Here is a 25,342-nt window from a genome sequence, read left to right as displayed (position 1 = left end):
GTGGCAAAAGCGACCATGTGACTGGTCATTAAGGGGTTAAATAGAAAATAGTATGGGTGTTGTCACAGCGCTAAAGGTTTAAATAAATGGAAAATAAATATAAATATATAAATATTAAATATATATGTGTGTATCTAAAACAGGGATTTGCAATAAGAACAATAAAATGGGTAACGACCCGGTGGAAAAGGTCTTCAAGGAGACCTAATGATGTGAATAAAATGTGATAGTGTCTGTTGAAAACTAAATATGTGCTGATGTGTAACCATGAAACTCCTATAAACTAAATTCCCCAATAGGGTACCAAGGTGAGTAAATACAGTGTGACAGGGTATGCAAACCACAAAATGAAAAAATACAGAATTGAACGTGTAAAATTGACTAATACATATAAGACCAATCACTAAAATTATCTCATAGGTGCGTGATAACGTGCAAATAGCAAATGAAATGAAAAAATGAAAAAATCAGTGGAGCAAATACATCAATCAAAAATGTATTGATATTGAATAACACAAGTCTTATCCAAAAAATTAAATCCGTGATGTGAGCTAACGAAAAATGCACAAAAAAAATATGCACCAATAAAAATATATATATAAAAAAAAAATAGAAAATAGTGGGCATTGCAAATAGTTCAAGTTATGAAAGATAATAGGAATAACATTTGACTGACCATTTCCAAAACATATATTTTCTATGTAATCCAGTACAACATTCTTGGGTTTTGTTCATGTTTTGCATATAATCTTGTCTTTCCATTTTAATGTAATCTGAATACTTGGTTAACCATTCTTTTATGAGTTTTGGCTTTCCTTCGCATCAGTGAGGATTTCGAGCTGCTATGGATGCAGAGTACTTTTCTTCTGCTTTCTTTTTGGTGACCACGTGGCCATGTGCCTTTATTGAACCTAGCTATGTATGTAACTGTGGGCTTCATTCTCCAATAAACATTGGAGTAAGAAGAACTAGCAGTGCATTGTGCTGATTTGATTGAAGTAATTAACTGCCAATAAACATAACCATGAGAGGCCACTGTCTCTGGCAGATCGCAGTGGGTTGTTCTGTGACAATGGAAGCTGTAGATTTGCTGTCTTCTTTTTCGAGGTGTCACATATTTGGGTGAACAGGAACATTTGGTACATTTTCCAGAAGAGGAAAGCATTGATATTATAACAGAGTGCCTTGTACTCTATAATCACACGGTAGTATTTTACCTTTAACGGGAGTTGCACTTTTTACAGATGGTAGGGTGTGTTTTATCAGCCACAAGGATAAAGTTTTCATATGAAATTGAAACTAAACTAAAAATTATATTGGACCGTCATAGGTTTTATATGATGGAGCCTTGTTTAAACAGTACTTCTAGAAGTGTCAGTGACAAGTGGCAGTGGTACCCAGCTAAGAGCTGATGTGGTTGGTTGCCTGCCCCTTCACTGTCAGCATGACTATTAGTAATATTATAGTTACAACAAAGATACAGAACGCATGAAGGATTATTTGTATGCTTGGGAAGGAGCTTGCCTAGGCATGTAATTGGCCAGTTAATTAGAGATGAATATCTTCTCCTTGAATTCTCACCGCATGAGGTTTAAGAGCCATTGAACATTCACCAAATGGCAATGAAATATGGCTACTATGATACTACACTTTTCACATTTGCCTCAGTAATAAAGCACAATTTACTGACCAATTAACAAATGGGACCCCTTACTGGAATACCAGACACAGTGAAAATAATCTTGATCTAAATCACTATCTGTTTCTCTAGCAATCGAGTCAGCTAGACTTTTGTGTTCTTCTTATTGGACATCTTATTTTTGTATTATACACAGAAGATGAATTATGATGCCGGGGACAACAAATCTATCACAGCAGCAGACATGAAAAGTGAGGAGCTGCAGGCAGGATTGGGCTCTCTTGTCAGATTCAGTTTAAATGTTCCAGCTTTGACACTTACAAGCCATTAACTGTTTAAACACATTCCAGGGAACCCATCACTTATTATTAATGGATATTCAGCAGCCCAGTTATCCCGACCACATGCAGATGGCGACTGTTTCAGCCAAACATCAAGCAATGTAGGAGTTGAGAATTGCTGCTTGGCACATTCACTGCCCTGTGACACAACAAGCCCTGGAATGCTCTGTCTCAGAACCCGCTTACTGACATCGCTTTACTCAGACATAAAATCCTAGTTTGACAGATGCTTTATATCCCCATACTTCTAAAGCATCACTGTCATATCTTTTACTGAAGATTACAAGTTTTGGATGCTCTTTGCATTAATAAGTGGCAGAATTGCTGAACGTAAAGCAATTGTAGCCATTCCTAGGCCTGCAATAACATATTGAACAGCACAGTTTACCCAAGGCAGAAACTGGCACCCTTTATTGTGTAATATTTACTAATAAAAATATATACATGTAAGTTAGCACATGACCAATAACAATGTAGATTTTTTTCTTGAACCAAAAATAGAACATTTTGGGATAATATCAGCTAAAAACATTATTGTAGAAATGATTCCAAAACAGTTCAAGGTGACCAATAAATATTTCAGTATACTAATAAAGGGTTGACTTAAAGTGTATGTAAAGCCCAACATTTGTTTTTAGATTTAGAGTGGTGACGGATGGTAGCCTCTGGCAGATTTTTACTGATGTCAATGTCCTGGTTGGGGAGATGCACTCACTCTATTTGTCCTGGTGACCATTGCTACCAGGACTGAAAGAGAGAGGAGAAAATAGCACATTTGTTAGCTGTCACCAGAACAAGAAGTTAGAGGAAACTTCAAATAGGATGCTTGTTATGGTGACAACTAAATGGCCTAAATGGTAATTTCCCTAGTTTGTGAGAGATTGACAACAAAGAGCACAGATGACAACAAAAAGCCAACAGAGGCTTTAACCATTTCCTGCTCTATCAAAAAAGGGAAAAAAGTGCTATAGATATACAGCAGCACCCCATTCATCTGTAGCAGAAAGCTGAACCTTTCTATTTTCTGTTTCCAATCGTGGGAAGCTTTCACTGACAGCACAGTGTTGATGTCATTAACAGCATGCAGAGGTTACTGATTCAGGAAAGGAAAGCCAATGACGTTGGGCAATGCTGACCCCAATGGCTCCTGGGGGTGTATGATGGAAAAGTGTGCATTAATGACAATAATACTGTGATTTACAGGTAATTTAATACTTAAAAATGAAGGTTTGTAGCATTATTAGACTTTTTACATAAATTAATTTGCAGTACCGTATAAGTGAATATCAGACTTACCATCGTAGACGTATTAGATCTGTGCAGATAAGGTGAGCATAAAGTACTGTAGCTAGAGCTGGTGCCATTGAAAAAATGAAAAACAGCTAAAAGTACAACAGTAACAAAGCAAAGGATCTGATTAGATGATATTACTAATTAACTTAGCTCGTAGATGTGATGTATCCACATCCTAGAAGATGTAGAAGATGGTTATGTAGCCCTTGTTAGACCCCCGGGTTTGGACATGTAGTCCAGAGACAAGTGGGCTGACCAGAATCTGGTAAAATCATCTCCATTAGTGACATCTTTTTATTCGGTCCATGTATAGAAGTGTAGCACACTACGTAAATATTTTAAACTGTAGATGGCAGATACAGTTAATCAAAGTAACAACTGCTACTATGAATTGGTGTTAGAATATTCCATACAAACCAACTGTAAAGGTACCAAGAAAGAGACAGAGATTATTCCACACTTCAAACAGTTCTAACACAATTATACAAACATTGGGCAGTGCACAGACTTCTGCATGGAGACCAAGAGTTGTATGTGAAGAATTGCAGCTTTACACCCATTGCTCAGATACAGTGTGCAGCAAGATCTTTTATTTACACATACCTCCCAACTGACCACCACTTGGAGGGACTGTCCCTCTTCTGAAACCAAATCCCTCTGTCCCTCTTTCCAATTTAAATGTCCCTTCTTGCAGTGCGATGTATATATCTCAATAGTTTAATACTCTGTACTATAAGGTGACCCTCTTTCTCATTTCAGAAAGTTGGCAAATATGTTCACCTCTATGTTAAACCCTACCTGTTATGCATGTGCAATATAAAATCATGTTGCAATGCACTTTATAGTGCTCAAAGCCTTAGTGGAGTGTGTGTCTAACAAAATGAGCTAGGCTGATTATCAATATGTGCCTAACAGCCTGTTTTTAAACAAAATCTGTCATGATTAAATAATAAAGGCCTACTGAGAATGCTGTTTCCCTCACTGTCATGCTGATTCTCTGGCTTCACTGTTAATTTGGAGCATGTATACAGATAAGGATGTTTGACAGTTTTCCAACTCTCATGTTTAGCATGTTTGCTCCAGGTAGGTGACTTAAAAGCAGAAAAGTCTGAATCAGCCAGGCATCTAGCTATTTCACAGTAAGGTCAGCAGTGGCATCCCATAACACCGCAATGCACACATTTTCACTTCTGTGTTACGTTAATTCTTGTTATATTGCACATTGACTTGCATTGCTTAAAGGTAGCCCATTGAAACGAAGGGGCTGTCAACCCATCCTAACATGCCAAAAATCAGAGTGACCCTTTTTTTGTAATGCAATACACCATTGTGGGGCACTGCAATCCAAGTACATTGCTTTAGTGTGTTGGAGTGCTATTAAAGATGAATGGCACTGTTATGCAGTGCAAAGATTTCAATGGGCCCTTCATTGTGCTGACCTTAAGGCTGGCCATACACCCATCAATTTCTTTCATTCAACACGCAATTCCTCCATCCACAGAAACAGCGTATCGATCGAGAAATCGCCGCTGTTTGCATTGTATTCTGACAGGTGCCGCCGGAATCTGTCAGAATACCTGATCAGAGCGTGCAGCTCATTGACTGCCCTTCTCTGATCATATGATGATTTTTGAGTAGTCTCCTTCAATCAGCTGCTGGCTAAAAGGGAGCCGACAGCCCCACACACTGTGCAAATTTTGGCCGGTACATTACAAACCGGCTGAAATTTGGCCAGTGTATGGGCTCCTTTATGGACCAGCATAACAGCTAGGCAACTAGCTTTTTTCAGAAGGACAGGCAATGACAGGCTCCATATTCTTCCTTGAACCGTTTCCTTTATCCATTTTTGTAAGGCCAATTAACATTTTAATTAATTGGATCCCTTGATTTCAGATCATTGATTATATCACAGAAATATGTAGTTTTGGTTTACTAAAGAAAACAATTTACCATGAAAACAGAAATTAAGTTGCAACACGTGTGCCAATTGCCATAAATAGATGCTTATTTATACAAGAGATTGCCAAGTGCTTACAGCCTCTTTCCAAGCCCTGTACAGCAATTTTTCTGAGACCCTTTTGTTCCATTATACAATCGAGAAAAAAAACCTTCTGTGGAGTCTATCAGCAGACCTGGGATTTCTGTTAAGAATTTCCTAAAGAGGCCTATTTGTAAAATAATTGCTTTTTATTTCAATGCACTTTGTCCTACTTCATCTTATTTCAGCACTAATATTTCCTCCCATTCATACAAGTTTAGAATGAAAAGTTGTGATGTCAAACTGCACTGGAAAACTAATGGAGAGTAGGCTGGTGAAAAAAGTATGCAACCTTGAAAAGAAAATCCCTTCCTTAGTTACCCCTCCCCCCCAGAAAAGGGGAATGTATAGTGATTTGTATCTCGTATACTATTCTTTTCTTTATTTTGGTTAGCTCTAAAAACTAAAATGTTATAAATGATCATTTTTATAAATGTTTTTAAGAGGTAAACATGAAACATTGCATGTTGATATTTTGTATTTTCATATGCAGCAGATAGGTGGAGCTCTAGGTTTCTTTTCACATTATTCCAGATGTTTCTCACTTCCTGTTAGAAAGCCTGCTATCAACAGAGTTAAATAGCTCAAAGTTGAATCTATATGGGTGAATGTGTTAGAGTAGTGACTCTCCTATATAGTTCCTTCTGAGGTTTCAGATTCAAAGGGTCCAATGTCTGAAGGGGAACTACTTCTGCTTTGCCTTCTACTTATGTCTGCTATGGACACTCTCTCATTCTCTCTCTCTCTTTCTCTATAAATGTTGGTAGTAGAGGCTGTCTCCTTCATAAATGCTAGGTTTCTGGCTGCCATGCTGAAATTTTATGGAACCTACATTATTCCCATATAGTGGCACTGTCACAAAGGTTAAAGTGTATGTATCGCCAAATGTTTTTTAATTTTGTGTAAGGAAGGGAAGGTTACGACCCCCCCGGCCAGAACATGTATTGCTATCTGTGTCCCATTAGAGAGATTTTCTATTACAACATGAAGTGTGAGGAAATCTCTACAAACAGATGGGGATTCCCTCTTCTAGAACAGGTATCTCCATTGGAAGATTTCCCCTCACCTCTTCTTCTAGTGACAGCATTTTGGACTTTCTGTATTGGTGATAATGGTCACAAGGACAAACAGGAAGGGTGAATCTACCTAGTGGGGACACAACAATAAATATTTGACAGAGTACAAGTTATAATCCTTTCTTACTCTACCCAATACTGGAAACAAATGTTTGGCATTATACAGAATATATTAAATCTTTCTGTTATATAGTAAGAATGAGTAAGGTTAAAACAGAATTCAATTCTGCAATGGGTGGGTGAGTTTTCAACATAATGTGCAAGTGCATTGACTTGCTACACTTCACAAAGGGGTGGGAAATGCCCCTGCCACCACTGATTGCCCCGGGAGGGAGGTATCGGTCACAGTTTTGAGTTGGCTTGGGTGAACTCAGGTGAATTGGGTTCGCATCAAGCTCAAGCTAATCCCCATTCAAGAGTCTGGGATAAGCAGACATGAACATGTAGCATAGGCAGTAAACAATGGTTCTGTGCGGTTGTAAAACTTGTTTATATATCTAGGCTAATGTTAAAAGAAAGTCACTTCAGCCAATATTTGTGAGTGTCATTTCAGGTCCATTAATATGGCACAGTATAGATGTGGATATAGATCCTGGGGTCATGTTGTCGTAGGCGAAAACATCAGGTGAATTGGGCCTGCGTTTCACAGGACAAGAAATCCATTCACCAAGATTTGATCAAATTTAGTAGGGCATCCTCTGCCCTCATAGGTTAGTCTATAACGGGCAATACTTTATTTACCAGGGACTATCGGACACTGTTGTCTAAAACCAACAGTAGCAACAGTAGCTGGAAAGTTACAGAAAATGCCCAAAAGATTCCACGTTAGGTTGCATATATTAGGAAAAGTAAAGTTGTGGGAAATACATTTGGTAACCAAAAAAAGGTCTAATTTTGGGACATTCCCAGACCATATGAAGAAAATCTGTGTCTGCCATCTGACATTTGTGGCAGATAGGGGTGCCTCGCTTACCCATTTTGAACAGTCGGGCAGGAGTGAAGTAAGTGCAGAAAAATACCAAAGAAGGAGTTGGAGAATTTTTTCAGGTCCTGCTCAGGAAAGTAATATTTTAGCAAAAAAATACTTTTGCAAAAATAAAATCTAGCTCCTTGTTTTTTTATTTTTGGGGGGCTTTACCTGCTTTTTAAGAAACCATTTGTGGGCCAAAGTTTGCTCTTCCTTTTTTAGGCAGTGTTGCTGTCATCAGAAAAAAAGATCATCATACAGTAAATATGGAAGACATGATAGAACACATAAAGAAATGTAAATATACTTAGGACTGGCTGGTGGTGAATGATTCTGATGTAAGGGAGAAGTTCATATACAGAGATGGTATGTGGGCTGCTTAGTGTGTAGAATGCACAGTGTGTTTGCGCTCATCCCATTGCTGCACACACAACACCATCCCCTCAGTACTGGGAAACAGCCAAACACTGACATTCCTACAGCCTGTGTGAAGTGTGGGAGGGGACAGCTGTGGACTCTGCTCGCTCTCTGCTGCTCGCTGTCACTGTATGGGGAAGCCGCATCACCTGTGTTCAGCACTCTCTACATCCCTTTATATTAATTTACTGGAACTGCTGACTCCTATGCAATCTACTCCTGAGGTTTGGAAGCCAGGGACAACTCAAAGCTCTACTCTGAGAACTTGATTGATTCCTTACTTTAAGGTTTCAATTTTTATGACAGTTGCTAGTGGATGAAATCAGCAGGAACCTTTTGGAGAGAAGTAAGCTAGGCAGAGATGTCAGCACAGGCAGGTTAGTAAGGGAAGACCTGTATCAGCCTGATCTGGACTGTGAGTGGTGGTGCAGTGATGGATCTGGGCACCAGCAGAAGTGTCTGGATGTTTGTGGTGGGTCTCTTGGGACTCCCTGGCTTGGTTGAAGCTGGGTGTTTGGAGGCTAGAAAGTGCTGTAAAGGTAGAGATTTGACATGTGTCAGCCAGGGCTGGAGGATGGACCGGACCCATGGGACGTGTTACTGTGACCAGCTGTGCCAGTCTGCCATGGATTGCTGTTATGACTATCTGCAAGCATGCCCAGGTAAGGAGAATTTCTAAAAGTATCATTACACTGTTCTCGTTAATAAAACATAAATAGAAATGCTTAGCAAGGCATGCTAACCAAACATTGAAAAGATAGGCTGAAATGGTAATTCCCCTAAAGAAGGCAAATACCATGGAGCATTATATACACAATTATGACGTGTTATTTTTATATATGTGTATGTTAAAGGGAATCCAAGAACTTGGGCTAAAGCAGTCTGCTTATTGAATAAAGTAACAGTATCATAAATTAAAACAGAATTCTGAGCAACAATGTTCTTAACCCTACCCCCCGCACTGCAAGGGTTAAGTGCTCGTTTTTGTCTAGGTGCCTAAAAAAAGTTATACTCATCAGAGGCGTCCTGAGGTGGGGTGACACCGGGTGCGGGTACTGGGTGACACCCAGCCACGACGTCATCGGGCATGCACGTGATGTCACCACGCTCGTGCGCGATGACGTCATTGCGCGGTAATCTAATTAAAGCCTGTTGGCGGCCATCTTAGTGACGAACGCTGACAGAGAGAGGAGAGGATGTTCACCCCTGAGGTATGAGGTATATCCTGACACTGTCCGGCTCTTGGTTCATGACCGAGTGCCCGACTTTTTAGAGGGGGTGACTGCAGTCATTTTGGTGTCACCCGTCCAATGGTGTCACCCGGGTGTGGGACGCACCGCCCGCACCCCCCTTGTGATGCCACTGATACTCACCTTACCTCGGAGCCAGCATGCTCTTAGACCAGTACTTCCAGCCTTTCTCCTCCTCCGCTGCAGTGGTCTAAGGTTTTTTGAGTCATCACGTTCTATATACAATGTATAGGACGTGAAGACGCCGAGGGACATACCATCGCTGCAGAGAAGGAGAGGACACGCTTCAGGGACCGGAGTAGCAACTGGATTGGCAGTTCGGGTAAGTATAACTTTTTTTAGCAACTAGATAAAAACGAGCACTTAACCTTTGCAATGCAGGGATAGCCCCACTGTTAGGGTTAAGAACATGTTTTCCTGGAGTGGTGCTTTAAGGTCGGTATCTATTTGATTAGATTTCTGCATTGTCCAGGCCCAGAGTGGCCTGCAGACCTCCGGGCGCCATATTTAAATAAAAGTTACATTGATTACCGAGTAATAACATTGATAATAATGACCTTTATATAGACAAAATTTGAAGACTGGGTACATATCCAGGGCCACCATCATATCACATACAGCTTTTGAGTTACAGCGGCTGTAGGACTACAAGTCCCAGCATTGCCTCCTCCAGAGCCCCAGGCTGCCTGAAGTGAAAGTGTGTACCTCTTGATGTTTATTATATTTGTGTGGGCTGTACTATGACATGAGAAGCAATACAGGAAGATAGGAAACAATCAGACATTCCTTCTAATAGCTTCATCTGGGTGGATCAGGCTCGGCTTTGTATTTTCGGAAATGACTAATTGATCCCGACTCTTGATTGCACATTTCTTCGTTACTTTCTTCCATAGACACAATAGCAGAGAAGAAAACACTTGCTGTAAATAACACATGGAAGGAGATGCCGGCCTTATGTATTAATTAAAGGGAATGCGGGGGAAAAGTAATCATCTAAAACTTAACAGCTGTAAAAGCAGGCAGAAGCTTCTCATGGTGATCACGGATCTTTAACAGACTCCCCACTTGGGAATTGGGTGAGGTGGGTTTAGCTGTTCATTCTGACATCCAGTCCCCCTGGGGGCCACTACCCCAGCTATTTTGGTAGTTTCACCACTAAGCAGGTCTAGCTCTGTTAAAGTTGAACTCCAGCCCAACCATCACTCTTTCACAGCTGTGCAGGCTCCTCTCCTGTACTAAAATGTCTGTAAGCTTCTGACAGTGTGCATTAGAAGCTTCATTAAATCAGATAGAGCACACCTCATTTCCTGACTGGAGGGCATTCAGCATCATTTAGCACTTTGCTCCCCAGCCTGACTGTCCCTGCCCCTTTTATTAATTGGATTTTAGTTCTTTCAGTAAAGAAGGCTCGGCATTATATATGGGCATTATCTAGGGTGCTCTGCATGCAAATGCAGCCTGACCAGGAATGCCCACTCCTCCAGAATGACACCCACCCATCATTTTGATATTTGCATAGCTCCTCCCAAGAGTCAGCCCACTGGAATTCAGGAATATATGTACAGCTCCCTTCCAGCCCCTCCCACCAGCCATGTTTGCCTGTGTTGCATAGAGGAGCACAGAAAGCCAATGATGATGCTACTGGGTCTAAATAATGTATGTAATGAAAAAATAAAGGCTTTTATTTAACATTTTTATTAGCATGTTGATGAGGGGTTGGGGGTGTCAAGTTTTTAGTGCTGCCTGTATCACTGTTAAAAATAGTTCTTTATCTTTCTGTGCAAGTGACAGGAAAGAGAGAAAATCTTGCGCACAGCGACACAGAAGCAATAAAACACTGCATAGGTAAAGGATTGTGGGCAAGTGACAGTTTACTGGGCTGTAGCTAAACTTGACCTGTAGGGCACAGGAAGGTGGCAGCGTCTGGTCAGATATATTCATCTATATTTTATATACAATATACAAATATCGCTTCCATTCCCCCTGACCCATGCATAGCTTCAATAGACTATCATCATCCAGATGTACCAAGAGTCTCCTGCATAGATGCACATCAGCTGGGTGATTATCTCTAACTGGCTTTCTTGTTCTTTACCCTTCCCCATGTCAAAAGTGGGCTTATTGTTAAAGTAAAATCATCTTCTTTGCTGTCAAACCAAACCCTTAACTCCTAAATGGTAGGTTTAAGATACAGTGTATACCATGGCTGGAGAAACTCATATGATCATATTACTCATATGATCTCAGGAGTGTTAGTCTAGATCAGGGGCGCCCACAGTTTTTCGTCTGGAGATCTACTTTTCAAATGACGAGCTCAATGAGATCTACCAATGAAAAAACACTTGCGTTCAGGGGCTGGAGGGGACGTGGCGGTGCAAGCACTATTTTTGCAGATCACACTGGACCGGAATGCAGGCACTAATGTGCCTGCGTTCCGGGTGCGGGCAATCAAACTGTGGGCGGGGGACATGGCTGCACGCAACTCTATGCCCCCTCCCGCCCTGAACGCTGGGAGTCGGCCGGCTTGCATTCTAGAGGCGACGACGTCCTATCCTCCCGCGGTGCTCGTGTGGCCAATGTTGCACACGGGGAGAGGTGTCCCGCCCCTTTCCGTCTGCGGTGTCTGACACATTCAGTCGGCAGCCGCACGAGCACCGCGGGAGCATAGCAGTAGCCAGCTCCTTTTGCACATGTGGCGAGAAAAAAAAAAGTGCCCCCCAACCGAAGGGTGACGTCACTCACCGCCCTGCTTCCAGGATTTTTTTCTTTTATTTTTTACTATTTTATTTTATTATTTCTTATTTCATTTTAATATTTTTTTTTACTGTTGGGGGAGAGGGGTTGGCGCTTCGGGGAAATATCAGGGGTCTAAACAGCCCCTTGATATTTCCCTTTTAAAATAGAAAAATAAATTGAGGACACAGAGTCCTCAATCTCTTTTTCTGCAGCCTCTGTTCTAAATGAATGGAAAGCACAGAGGCTTACCATTCATTCAGAAAATATTTACTATCACCAGTTTCTGAATGGGGAGGAGCCTCTGTACGGAGTGCTTCTCCCCACTGAGAAACTCATGAATGAACAGGAAGTGATGTAAATCACATCGTGTTCATCCAGAACTGGGGACACATAGTACTATGTGTCAACAGTTATTTACAAACACTGGAGTGATCAGCGGATCGCTGCAGTGTTTGTCCTGCACAGAGGATTGGCACATATCATTGATATGTACCGATTCTCTGCCGCTTGGCCACGCACAGAGTTGGGCTGCAACTTCTCCTCTGGATCCCCCCCTGCTCTCCCGGGCAGAGGCAGAAAGAAGCACTTCAGCCGCCGGGGGGGAGAGAGCCGCCGGCTGTCAGGCTCAACGCTCGGCGTGCTGCTGTGATAGCGGCTCCGTCCCCCGCCGCCGACTGCAGCTTCACTTTTCCTCGGATCCCCGCTGCATACAAATGGGGAAGAGATGGGGGATCCAGAGAAGACGGGACATCGCGATCTACCAGTGATCGCTATGCGATTGACTGGTAGATCGCGATCGACCTTATAGACAACCCCTTGTCTAGATGCTAGCTTTTTTTTTTTTGCAGAGCTCTCAATGCCTAGAGCATGGGTGAAACCTGCAGCTCATTTAAAAGAGAACTATAGCCAAACCTTTCTTTGGCTTAAGTCCGCTTTTGGGTCACAGGAAGACATTTACTAATGTCCTCCTGTGACCCAAAGTCAGTATCTAGCTACTGCCCACTTCATGCTGACAGCGCAGAACCACAGTGCAGCCGGGAAAGATCTGACAATGCTGTCGGTATCCTGCCTGATTGACAGCTGGCTCTGCCTCTCTAGAGCCAGATGTGCCCAACCCCTTCCCTGTCTGTGCCTCCAATAAGCGCTGTAGGAACAGAGAGGGGGGGGGGGATGACAGGGAGGTGTGACTTATTGACATGTAGCTCTTGAACTATAGAGCCAGCATGTTATACTTGCAGTGTCACCCACCAGCTGTAAGCATTGGGAAGATTATATTTTTACTCTCCCAACACTTCTCTTTTAAATTATCTTATGTTGCCAAGTGTATCTAACATTAAAAAACATGTTCTGGTGCATTGCATTTAACACACATGCATTAATGTACGATGCATGACCTAATGCCCCAGAATGCACACAAAAAAGCAATCCAAAGCAATGCACCACCATGTGCTGGGTACGTACAGGTATGTTGGGATGGTGCATTGGGTGCCATTCAGAATTAATTGCGATGCTATTCTAACATGTATAATGTGCTTGATGCATCCGTTACCTCGATGCAATAGGGTGAATCCAGCATAAAATAATGCCTTAACTCTTGTTCCCCCAAAAAGCTAATCCTGACCCTACATCAGTACAGGACACAGTAGTGATGTGAGGGTTGGTGGTAGGACAGATAGCTATGCCAGATAGTAGGGCACATGCTGGCTTACAAAAAGGGTCAAATAATAGCAGCACCCTGAGCTCTTCAACAAAGGGTAGTGCTGTTGAAAGATTTTCCTTCCCATTAATTGACCCTTCTATTTTAACCATCAGTATAACCCTAACACTTCACCTATCACTTAAAGTGAGCCTTTAATCTCCTTCCTTGATCAGGGCAGATCAAAACAACAAACTCTTTGTTCTATGTACTCACCTCAACCTGCACCGGGAGCAGCCATTTTGAACCTTTGCACTGAAGAATACCAAACCAATTTGCTATTACCTACTAATCTCTGCGTCCCCCTATTGACAGCTAAAAGCCAACACTATGACTCCAAGCTGTCAGACCAGGCTGCCACCGATCCAGAGTCAATCAGAGTGGTTCCCACACCATGGGGGTGATTTACTAACCTAAACACACGCACGCACCAGGTGCATGTGCATTTTTACACAGCAAAACGTATTTATCAACCAAACCCGAGCAACGTGTCACATTTTCACGCCGTTTTTGGCGCGTTTTTATGTATTTACGTACGTGCGCATCATGTAGCATGCGCCATAGGCTACACGCCGCTCTAATAGCGGCATGCAAGTCTCTAAAAGCATATTTCCACTAATGCCATATATGGAAAAATCATGCACATGATGCATATATAATGCTGCTTCACAGTTTAGACAAAAATGGTTAGCTCATGCATTTACATTCCTGCATTCATCAATGCAAGCAACACAACGTAGAGCTAATTTACACAACATCACCTTGCAATTCATGCAGGGCTTTGCACAACACACTTGCTGGGTGTGTACACACTACAAAGGTGTCTAGATTCCACCAATAGATCATACTGGGAGGGAACACACTACGGAGGTGTATACTTGTTCATGGCGTGTTTATAAGGTTAGTAAATCAACCCCCATGTGTCAGCTATGGCATGCAGGCTGGAAGTTTTTGGCCAACAAATGTCACTGCAGTTTAAAGATGGCAAGCAAGAATTAGAAATCATTTGGCAGGTAAAACAGCTCCCATATACTGTAAGTGGTTCAGCTGTATATGCAGATGTTTGCCTGGAGTTCAGCTTTTAACTCAAAAGCAAAACAGATTTGTCTTCATAAATTCCATACATCATTTTTGTCAGGGAACACACCCATGAATGTAAAACTATTTATCAAATAATTGTATTAATGTGAATACTGGATCTGAAAAAACATAACCATGATTTAATGCCATGGAAAGAAATATCCTGCAATGTTAAACTGCAAAGCCCAATTGAACTACTTGGGGCCTCAATAAATTTAAAGCCATAAACTAAGGCTCTACTTACTTAGAGGAAAGTTATTGGGAATGTTTTTTTTAATATGCCTCTGTACCATGTTTGGGCATATTTTTTACACAGAGCCCTGGGCATCCTGGTTCTTAAGCATACTCTGTGCTTTGTTACATGTTATGGATCACGAAGCATAAAAACAGTAATACTGGCAGAGGAGCACCAGTAGAGTAATTTAATGTAGACATTCAGACTGCAATTCAATATAGAAGATGAAACTTTTCTGGTGATATGGTCATATTAGAAAGGGCTAAATCAAGCCTAGTTCCAGCCATGCAATATTTATATTGATGGGTTCCGATGCTTCCTGACAAATTCAGGTAGTTCTTATGTGCAACAGTTTTAAATTGTGTTGGATTGGCTGCAGCATATTTATAAAGAAATCTAAATGTAATGTTAAGAAGAGCAGTGAAGGTAAATAAGACCTTTTCCATGTTAGTTCAAATTGTGCTGCACCTTTGAGACAACTCTGCGAAAAAATTTATTCTGATTCTTCTGAATTTGCAACAGATTCATATACACTTTACCGGCACATACATGAATCTGTAGCAAATTGCACCACTTTGAGACAGATTTTTGATGAGTATCTACAACACTCTTTATTATTTTCACAGTTAGTATTTCAGAATCAATTTATTTGCCCCATCTGAAAATATATTTCCAAGTGCGTGCCTACGTATAAATGCTTCAGAAAGCCTTTCCAGTAGCCAAGGTGAATGATACTGAGCATCATAAAAGAGCTCCTAGACCCTCTGACAAAGGCCGGAGCTGGCAGATTCCCAGTTTGAAGCATTCTGGACAACAAGAAACCTAGAAAATCATACATTTCTATACGAACAGGACTTTTAGAAAGTCCATGGACAAGTCTGAAGCTTGTTGTTAGTCAATAGTGTGCTGTGCAGACTTGCTCCACAAGGAATTCATATCTTTGCATTCAGACTGCAGTGGTGATGGAGCCAAAGCTTAAATCACTTCTTCTGAGTGGCTTGTTAGTTGAAGATGGGTAAGACATGCTGCAATGATAGTTCCCCTACAACCGGTGAGAACAGAATTGCTTATCTGTGCATAGTCACCAATATTTTCAGATGTTTTGCAGAAACACTAAGCAGTCAAGCTGGTGGGACTCAACATCCTCTTAGTGATATCTTGGAGAACCATGAAACACTGTATAGCCAATTATGACATGATCATTTATAAATACATATAAATCTGTCACTCTGTTTACTAATGAGAACCTGAACTACAGCAGTCTGCTTAATTATTAAAATAAGCATTTCTACATTCAAATTACAATAATTTTCTGAAGTATACGGGCCCAGGTCTCCCACCACCATGAACTTATTTAAAAAAATCCCATTCATTTAACATTATTAATCTGACTAGTGCATTGTTGGATCTGTTCTAGAGAACTATTATTTTTAAATGGAGATGGAGAGTAGAGATTGAATAGGGAGAGTAGGAAATCCCTGTACTGAAATGCAAGATTTTTTGTAGTAGTCTATAATGTATGTTTTGCTGGTAAGGGGATGACAGGTCCTCCTACTTACAAATATGCAGTGGGAGCTGGTATAAGACATCTGAATCAGGCTCATAGTCATGTGCTTCTGCCAGTGAGTCTCCTGTGTAACCCTATGGGAAGATTGTAGGGTAAAGCACTGGACAGAAAAGTGCTCTCCAGTAGTATCCAGATTTTACTGCAGATCTTTCTAGCAGGGAATGGGTGTCAGGGAATGGGAGGTCAGTAAAGGAAAAGAATCATGCCAATTCACAGCTCAGGTGAACCACTACTTATCTGAAGTAAAAAAGGAAGCTCATACTGTATGCCCCTGCAGTGGAAGGACTTTGAAGCTCTGAATGTTTAAGTTTAGGACTGAGATGGAGATGCTAACTTGCTTCTAAACCATGGGATCTCCTTGCAGCCTGTTGTGAATATATTTTACTGAATTTCAATTCACAGAAAAGAAAAGACTGTCAGACCTATGCCTGTAGGATTATTGTCACTTTAATGTAATGTAACTTTCTCCGTTTGACTGGAGTGGAAACCACAAAGCTGCTTAGATATGTCATGGTACACAAGAACACAAGGAAAGACTATTTATCTCCCACATATCTAACAACAGCACAGCATTACACAACTGTCTACTGTTTTGACAGAGCTAGAAAATGACAAACAGAAAATCTTGGCAAAGGATTAGATAAAGTTTGATTGGAAGCCGTTAGAGGAATTTCAGCCTGACGAGATGAGAAGAATTTGCTCTGTTCTAAATCCACAATTGTAAAGCAGTCAAAATAAGGTGGCGGCAGAAAAAAGGGTGCCAGCAACAAAGGCGCTTGACTGTAGATTGTATCTTGTAAAAGTTTTTAGCATCCTGAATAATACCCAATGTAATAAGAGACCAGCTGATGACTGAACTTTGGAATTATGTATTTATGAAATCCACACTATGTGCATTTCTCACACTTTGAAAGAATACAGAAATATACTTTATTATTCATGTTGTAGTTGCTTGTTATTGTTAAAATATGAAAATAGTTCCTTAAAAGGGAATTCCATTTATCCTAAACAATGATATGAATGATAGGATACTGTACTATTGCTTCACAGTGCTTTTAAAATACATAATTTTTTTGCTTCCTTGTAACCTGCTAACTGTAACACTAAGGCCTTTTGTGAATTCTCTTTGCATATGGAACTCCCCCACAAATGGCATTCCATGCTTCTGTGATTGGCTCACTGCGTCTCCACATTGAGACAGTTTGTGACTATAGCAGGCAGACCCTCTCACTTAGCAGTTAGGAAGTAGGAAGTGATTGGAATCCATGTGCCTGTTTAAAAAGAACAGCAAGAAGCAAAGATTTGAAAAAACTTAATTGCCATATCTATAACTGACCTAGCAAGGATGTTAAAATGGAGTTATGCTCCTACAAATAGTAGACATAATAAGTCTGTTCCCACTGTGCTTGGCCCAGCTAATTCTATGTACCAGGCCTTGCTGCTCTGCAAATTCCTTTAGTTGCTGGCTACCTGGTTTCTTAAACTGCCTTTCCACAAGCGTAGATATGGTTGTCACAGAAGTACAAGTTCCTAACTCCATCAATCCGAAACTATAATGGCAGTGCATGTAAAAATGTATGGGGTCAGGGAGAGCTTCCCTGAGTTTTACAGGAATCCTTCCAGGGCCCGATTCACCACAAGGCCACCGAGGCCTGGCTTCGGGGCACCAGGGAGTAGAGAGGCGGCACAGCTGATACTGGCCGCAGGGGTGTGGAATTCCAATCGCCCGGCACATGCAATAGCAAATTAAGGTGAGCTTGCCTATACTGCAGGAATTCTTTTATAGACACTAAGGTAAAACTGTAATGGTTTTTGTTTTAAATTATTTTTTTTCTTAGCGTTTTTAAACCCCAGTAACTTTTTGTAAGTAGAAACCAGCAACACATTCACGTGAGCAGCTCCTTGTTTAGATTGTGAGGCATCTTTTATAGAGAATTATTTTATGCTTTTACATACTTTTGTGCTACCTCCAAAGCATGTCTGCTCTCAATTTATTCATTAATACATATAGTATATGCCCCAAGATGGAAGCTCGCATAGTTAGAGACCACACTTTGTAGAGGCCCACTAACATGGCAGTGTGGCTTTACCTGCGGTTGTAAGGAAAATCAAATACAGACAACAAAGAGAGAGCAGTGATCTTACGCATTATCACAATTAACTTTCATAGTAAACAAAATTAAGAAGCATTGACAGAGAGTAGAGTATTGTTGAGCATATAACTGATCTTGCTGAACATGGGACACCTGATACTGGGGCCAGTGGTACCACTACATGGTACACAGTGGTGGACTGTATACCATCCAACTGCAGTATGACAGATCACTCTATTTTCTGTTTCTCTAGTCAATCCTATGGGGGACTGTCCAAGGCCTTTCTTGCACACTGCCTTACATCATCTTTTATTTCTCTTGATATATTTAGGTGTCAATAACTGAACTTACCTGGTAGGCACCCCAATATTCCCACTGGTGCATGCACATAAAAAGCCCAGACATAGCAACATGCAGTTAAAGGATTTTTCATGTGCACTCACACAATGCACCAAACAAACAAAATAAACCACAATTAAATTCTAAACTTTCCTGGTCAGTATACAATGGTAGATGTATTTACCAAATGCAAAAACAAAAAAACAAACATTAAAACGATACCTGGTATAGTAAAGTTTCGTACTTTTTTGAATGAGAATACAATTTACAGCATTGATGTAATATTTGTGCTTTCTTAATAGCTATTGCATGCATTGTTGGTGAATGGAGCCATTGGAGTGGCTGTGCAAATCAGTGTACCCCAACTTTCAGAGTGCGCAGACGTGAAGTGCTACAGGAGCCAGAAAATGGTGGAGAGCCCTGCCCACATCTGGAAGAAAAGGCTGGATGTCTGGAATATCTCACAAATCAAGGCATTGAGTGTGGACATTTACATGGTACAATAGAATCTAATACAATATTATAAAAACAGTACTGTAGAGACTCAGAATTAAAGGAGAACTATGAGGTGAGGGAAAATCACTCAGCCTCAAAGTTCGAGCCGACTTGTGACAATTAAACTGTCACGCGTCGGTTCAATAGATTGGGAAGTGAGCGAGCACATACTGTCGCTCGCTCACTTCTCGATCCTGTCCCTGCAGAGAGCCGTGACTGTCACTCACGGCTCCCTGCAGGGATTCCCCCCTCCCCTGTCTGATCCTCCAGCGCTGACTGGCGGAACGGACAGGGGAGGGGGCTGGTACAGCAGGCTCTGCCTCTAGATAGGCAGAGCCAGCTGTCAATCACACAGCTGGGTTGATCTCGACAGAAATGTCGGGATCCGTCCCGGCTGCGGCGGTCTCAGTATACCGCGAGCTACTGAGCTTTGGGTTACGGGAGGACGCTAGTTTGTGTCCTCCCGTGACCCTGGGGAGAACAATGTGGAAAAGCACTGACCCCATAATTCTCCTTTAAGAAATAAGTATGCTGTACAGTTATTAGAGACTATATGAATTCCACAAATTTGAGTGCATTTCAAATGAGATTTTCAGATATAGAATAAGGACCGCCAAACCTGTATACAAAGTTACAGAGATTAAATTATGCAAAAAAATAAATAGTATGGAGGAATTATGTAAATAAAACTATCCATTTCTATGCCTGTAAAGCAATAGTGATGTCTTGGAAGAAACCTACTCTTCCCACGAGACAGTTTTGGAAGAAATTGGTGAATGAAAATTTGTCTCTGTATCAGGATACTTACTATCATAGAGGCTGTGCTGCTAAATTCAGTAAGGTGTGGGATGTTTGGATTGAACACTTCTGCCGTAGACTCTGACCTTTAATATTTGCTTCTGTTAGGTCCTTTGTGACTGACTTCCAATTTGATCCTTTATAGATGCGAGGCAGCTCTTAACCTGCCCACAGACCACCCTTCTACATACTGCTTATATTATCTTAGGTCCAGTCTCTAGCATGTGAGCCAGCTGCGATAGTAAGCCCCCTATTTCTGGTTGATTCCAGGATGTTGTACAGATTGTATTGTTTTATACTTTAATTGTACCTTAAAAATTCAACAAACATATTTCTAACAAAAAAATAAAAGAAATCAAAGTATCCATGCCTGTGCGAGAACTGAAAGATTTGACCTTCCTGTACCTTTGCTGTTAAGCTTATTGCTCAGGTTTGCTAGTAGAAGGCAGGAAAATGACACATGACTTTTCTGACCATGATATTGTCAGTAAACCTACGTTTTTACAGTATTTTCATCAGTCTACATGGGCATATACTTTTCTTTTATATAAGCTTTGATGGGGATCAACCAGGCCTTCTTACCCGTTGCTTTAACAGATTATCTGCAGTGCTTAGATGTCATTTCAAAGACTTTCTGTCAGAACAATGCTAGCCACCACAAGCAGCTTGTACTGAAACTGTGAAATAATTGACATTTTTGGCGGCAAGCTGTCGTAATCTGTTTGGCCAATTTTGCTTTTGAAAGCCGGCTGAAAGTGAGTAAAATAGCTTAAAATAGCCTGGCATTGCTTTAAAAATAAAAAATGCGTATGGGCTGTATTACACTCTATTTGTTAGACAAGAAAAAATATCTGTATTTTATGAATGTGATGTTTTGGTCCCACTATTTTGTTACCCGAGTTGCAGAAATTTGCATTAAAGTGTATTTCTCCTTTCGCAGTCAAATTGGGGTAACACCTTTTTTATATTTGTTACATGTTCCTATTCACATAGCATAAGCTAAATAAATTTAAACATTTTTTAAATTTGCTTTTACTTGATTATGGTTTCTTGGCGTCCTAAGGGGTAAAATGTCTACTTTCTTCTCCTTCTTTGTGCTGTTAGGAAGGGCTGTGAGGGGTTAAAGGATTACAACCCTGGCTTCTGCATTCAAATGTTAGTAAAGTTAACATAATCCTCAAATTTCAGTCCTAAGTTATTATAAGGACAGGTCATTGTAAAGGAGCTCAGAAAAACCTGGAATCAGCCACGTTGCATGCTGCAACAAAACATCTAAAATAAATATTTAAAAAATAATAATTTTTGGGTTGTGTGAATGGGAACACATAACAAACATAGAGAGTTTTTCTCACTATTGACTGCAAATGTGGAACACTTTAAGACATATGCCGCAAAGCAGATGCCAAAAACGAGTGATTTTACAGTAAGACACAATGGTAGTTTCACACAAAAGTTTCCTGACATCTTGTGATTTCAGCTCTGCAGTCCTCTGACTTAAAATAATTTTCACCTTATCAGAACAAAGTCTGTGACACGCTTTTCTATTGACTTCCATAATTAGGTGGTAGATGTCGTCTTATTTGATTCTGGGTGGCACTGTCAAAGTACAAAATGGTTATGAGTGATGAACCGAGAAGTTTGTGTTGAATCATATATTTATACATGTTATTTTCTTTCCAGTGCCTGCTTTTATCACTGCTTTTGAGTACAACAAAGCCAGAAGGAAGCGTGCATTGTCTCCAGACTGGGCTTCCCATACAGAAGATCCTGGGTATTTATTTAGTCAAATATTGTGAAATATTACAGAGTTTCAAGTAGGATTGCTGATGTAGATGCAGGGCCAGCCTAGAAGCCTTTAGGCACCTGGTGTTATGAACGCACAGAAAGGTTAGATCAGACCTCGGCTGACACTTGGCTAGCAAAGGCTCCCCCGACGCCCTGGACAGGCAGTTTCGGGCGCCGGGCAAGTAGTTTTTTTTCCTACAAGCAGCCCGGCTAAATGTAGTGTGGGAGCCGTTTTGTACAAGTGATTTTAAACGGCTGTACAGCCGTCCCAAAATCATTCTTAACCTGCCTGAATCACGCTCCCCCTCTCCTCTCCCCTCCCCTCTCTCTATTTCCAGCGGCCGGCCGGCCGTGTACTGCTCCCGGCTGCCTGTCTCTCTGCACCTTGGATTCCTTTTTGCCGTAGTCTTCGGGGTGTCCCCCTCTTGTGGGGAATTCATGACCACGGCAAATTAGGTTCCAAAGCACGGAGCAAGGCAGAGAACGGTTCTCTACTCTGCTCCATGTGTGTAGTTACACAGGAATGTAGCCTTCCTGTCACAGGAGAAATAGCACAGTGCTATGCTAGAACTTCTGTGTTGGAGGTGACAGGGTCACCTCCAAAAGCTATCACACATATATATATATATACACACACACACATACACACTGTATGTATGCACACAAAAAGTAAATACAAATATTCCCTCCCAAACTAATCTCTGTTAAACAACAATGTTGGATGACATGGATGATATTTGCATTTACTGCACAAGCATGAAATGCTCACGTTAGTGAAGACAATTTTATAAATTACTTATAAATGGGAGACCATATTCCTAGGGACGCGTACCACGCTCCCAATATCTATACAAAATGCAGACTCAGGGTAAGGTGGAGCTTTAATGGTAACCAATGAAACATACTCATCATTATCATTCAGATATAAAATCGCACTTTAATTGTACGCAATAAAACAATGTCCACATAATTATAACATTCTTTGTGAATATGGTTTCAACCATTTTTAGGGATTGCAAACCTGTAGAAAAGTCATCGTCTTGCTAATTTGTGCCCTCATCAACCTAACTTAATGTCATCCTAATAGTACACTAACACAATGTTAGCTCTCCTGAAGGCAAATGCGTATGTTCACTGTAAGCTTTACCATTCTGCTATGCTAGATAAGCCAGTCTGATGTGATATCATTTAAATCAGCAGATTTTGTTGATTTTCTTTTGTGGTAAATGGGGGTGAGCAAATAATGTAAACATTGCGTTGGGAAAAATTACAAGGAAATGCATATTTTCTAATGGTATAATGTGTGCAACTCAGACATCAACAAAATGAAAAAAAAATGCTCTGGGACTCAAAGGGATTTAGGGGGATAAACACAGAGGGACTTAAATAGTTAAAGAATGCAGAATCATTGCTAAAGAGGGAGAAGCAATAGAATGACATCTCACTGGTTAAGTGAATGAGGAAGCGACACCGTAGGAGAATGTCAGTGGGTTTTATGCCAGTTCTGTAGCTAGTGAGTGGTCACCAGTGACAAAGTCACTTTGGTCTTAGACTCTATCAAATTGTTTAGAATGGGTGAGAGGTAGGTTCTATTTTTAAGGTTGACATCGGAAAGTGAGGGAGCCCTATAATGATTTTTGTACGAAGGCTTCATTATTTATAGATCAGCCCTTCAACAGAAATTATGGTTCCTAAATGTACTAAGTTATATGTGTAACAACGGGCCATGACCTTTGTAGTTAATGTAAGATCTTTGCATATATGATTAGCTACATCAAGATGTGTATATGTGCCTTACATGGTTTGAAAAGGTTAATTATATTAATCTTCCAATTATTGACACCAGATATTGTGTGGAGTTCCAGATTGAATCCTTGTCTCCAGCTTGTCTAACAGAGGACCGCCCACATGCACGTTGGATGCTCTACCTACGGGAAGGGTACACAGTATGTGTTGCTTGCCAGCACCCTGCAATGAATATTAGAAATCATCAATGCTATGGCGATGGCAGTGATGCCAATAAGTAAGTCAATGTTTCACCTATCTTGGAAGTAGCAATAATCTATGTAAAACATATAAACTATGTAAGTCTCTCATGTCAGCCTCAAACACAATCATATGAATTAAAAAAGAAAATCTTAAAATCTTTAGAAGAAATGTTTTTTTTTTGAAGGGCTCAAATGAATAATCTTGGCTATTTTTTATTGAATGGATATTGACTAGCCAATGTGTAGTAGTGGTTATTATAAGAATTACAGAGCCTAAGTGTGAAATTGTGAATATTGTAAGTGCAAACATACCATATCTACTAGAAAATATGTACTGTATACTACTCAGGAAGACTGAGCACAGGTTTTTCTCATCTTCTTCTCTCTCCTACTCATATAGGACCATTTAGTAGTGGCCATTTTTTCCGCATAGTACTAGGTGGTTCATAGTACATAGTACATGAACCACCAATAATTGATAAGCATACAAGATGACTGGCATACATAATGATATCTTGCTAACTTCACAACATGATTGTGGAACACACAGGTGATTCCACCTACCAGATTTCTTTTGCTTTATAGGGTTAGAAATAAAAAAAGAGAATTGATGGTTAGGACATTTCTGCTCTCCTCATTTTGTTATTATACAGTATATGCTACCCTTTAAAAAATAACATATGCTACGCTGACTAACATTTCTACCTTTATTTTCAGAAATCAGATTCTTCACTGGCAAGCTGTGGGTAATACCAGGTGTCATGGTTCCTGGAAAAAAATTAGACAAGCTGACAAGTGCTCATGCCCCGTGGTGCACAGCTTTATATTTACGTAGCATAGAGGACCTGTTCAAGTTTTTTGCCCTATCTACAATTTTATGAATATTTTTATTATAAATAAAAAAACAAACAAATAATGTCCACTACTGGTTAAAGCACTAACAGTTAAAAATATATATATACTGCACATAGGTCACAATGCTCAAGATACTAATACTGGTCATCCTTTCTGCTATGGAATTTTCACAAGCAGTGGCACAGATATGAGAACCACTTTAGATAATTAGGAAACATTCACATTGATCGTGCATCCAGACATAGTGATCTCTTCTTCAGTTACCTCCGTAGCTGCAAGCATTGTGGGGCAATTCCTCCAGTGGGAGTTCCAGTGAGGTTCTGCAAGTCAGTACTCTGCATCATGCTCTCCCCCCGCTTCCGGTATACCTGCTGTGTTACATTACAGATTAGAAGGCTGGCAGGTTGCCAATTCACTGTTGACCGGGGAAACAGAAGGATTCCCTGACGGAAAATAAAAGTTAAAGTATTCTCAGAATGAATAACTCAATGGTAACTGCATGTCCAGAGGTCAGTAAGGGCTTATTATAAAGCATTTTTACTGCTTGTTAAGAATACATAAATAGATGAATGTCCACCACCTGAACATAGTTCTACTTTAAGGCCTTCCTGAAACTGATTTTAATAGCTAAGTAATTGTGTGTTCTTTGTTAGT

The 25,342-nt window shown here is 40.6% G+C and overlaps 1 protein-coding gene across 1 annotated transcript; it reads left to right on the top strand.

The window, feature by feature from the left end:
* The first annotated feature begins 8,056 nt into the window (after positions 1–8,056).
* Positions 8,057–24,873, top strand: SBSPON (somatomedin B and thrombospondin type 1 domain containing). Its single transcript, XM_018573890.1, has 5 exons — positions 8,057–8,433; positions 19,070–19,264; positions 21,741–21,831; positions 23,692–23,868; positions 24,551–24,873. Exons 1-5 carry the CDS (start codon positions 8,205–8,207, stop codon positions 24,666–24,668), a joined length of 810 nt encoding a protein of 269 aa, XP_018429392.1. The 5' UTR covers positions 8,057–8,204; the 3' UTR covers positions 24,669–24,873.
* Positions 24,874–25,342: the final 469 nt, after the last annotated feature.

Source organism: Nanorana parkeri, unplaced genomic scaffold (genome assembly GCF_000935625.1).
Source record: "Nanorana parkeri isolate BGI_ZX_2015 unplaced genomic scaffold, ASM93562v1 scaffold2595, whole genome shotgun sequence".
NCBI classification, from domain to species: Eukaryota; Metazoa; Chordata; class Amphibia; order Anura; family Dicroglossidae; genus Nanorana; species Nanorana parkeri.
The sequence above is the reverse complement of the archived record's forward strand: the minus strand, read 5'-3'. Positions and strand labels throughout refer to the sequence as shown.

Excerpts from the sequence above, each read along its gene's own strand:
- SBSPON (XM_018573890.1), top strand. The coding sequence starts at position 8,205 with ATGGATCTGGGCACCAGCAGAAGTGTCTGGATGTTTGTGGTGGGTCTC. Across the intron at positions 8,434-19,069 it reads CTATCTGCAAGCATGCCCAG|CTATTGCATGCATTGTTGGT; the intron begins GTAAGGAGAATT and ends CTTTCTTAATAG. Across the intron at positions 19,265-21,740 it reads TGAGTGTGGACATTTACATG|TGCCTGCTTTTATCACTGCT; the intron begins GTACAATAGAAT and ends TTTTCTTTCCAG.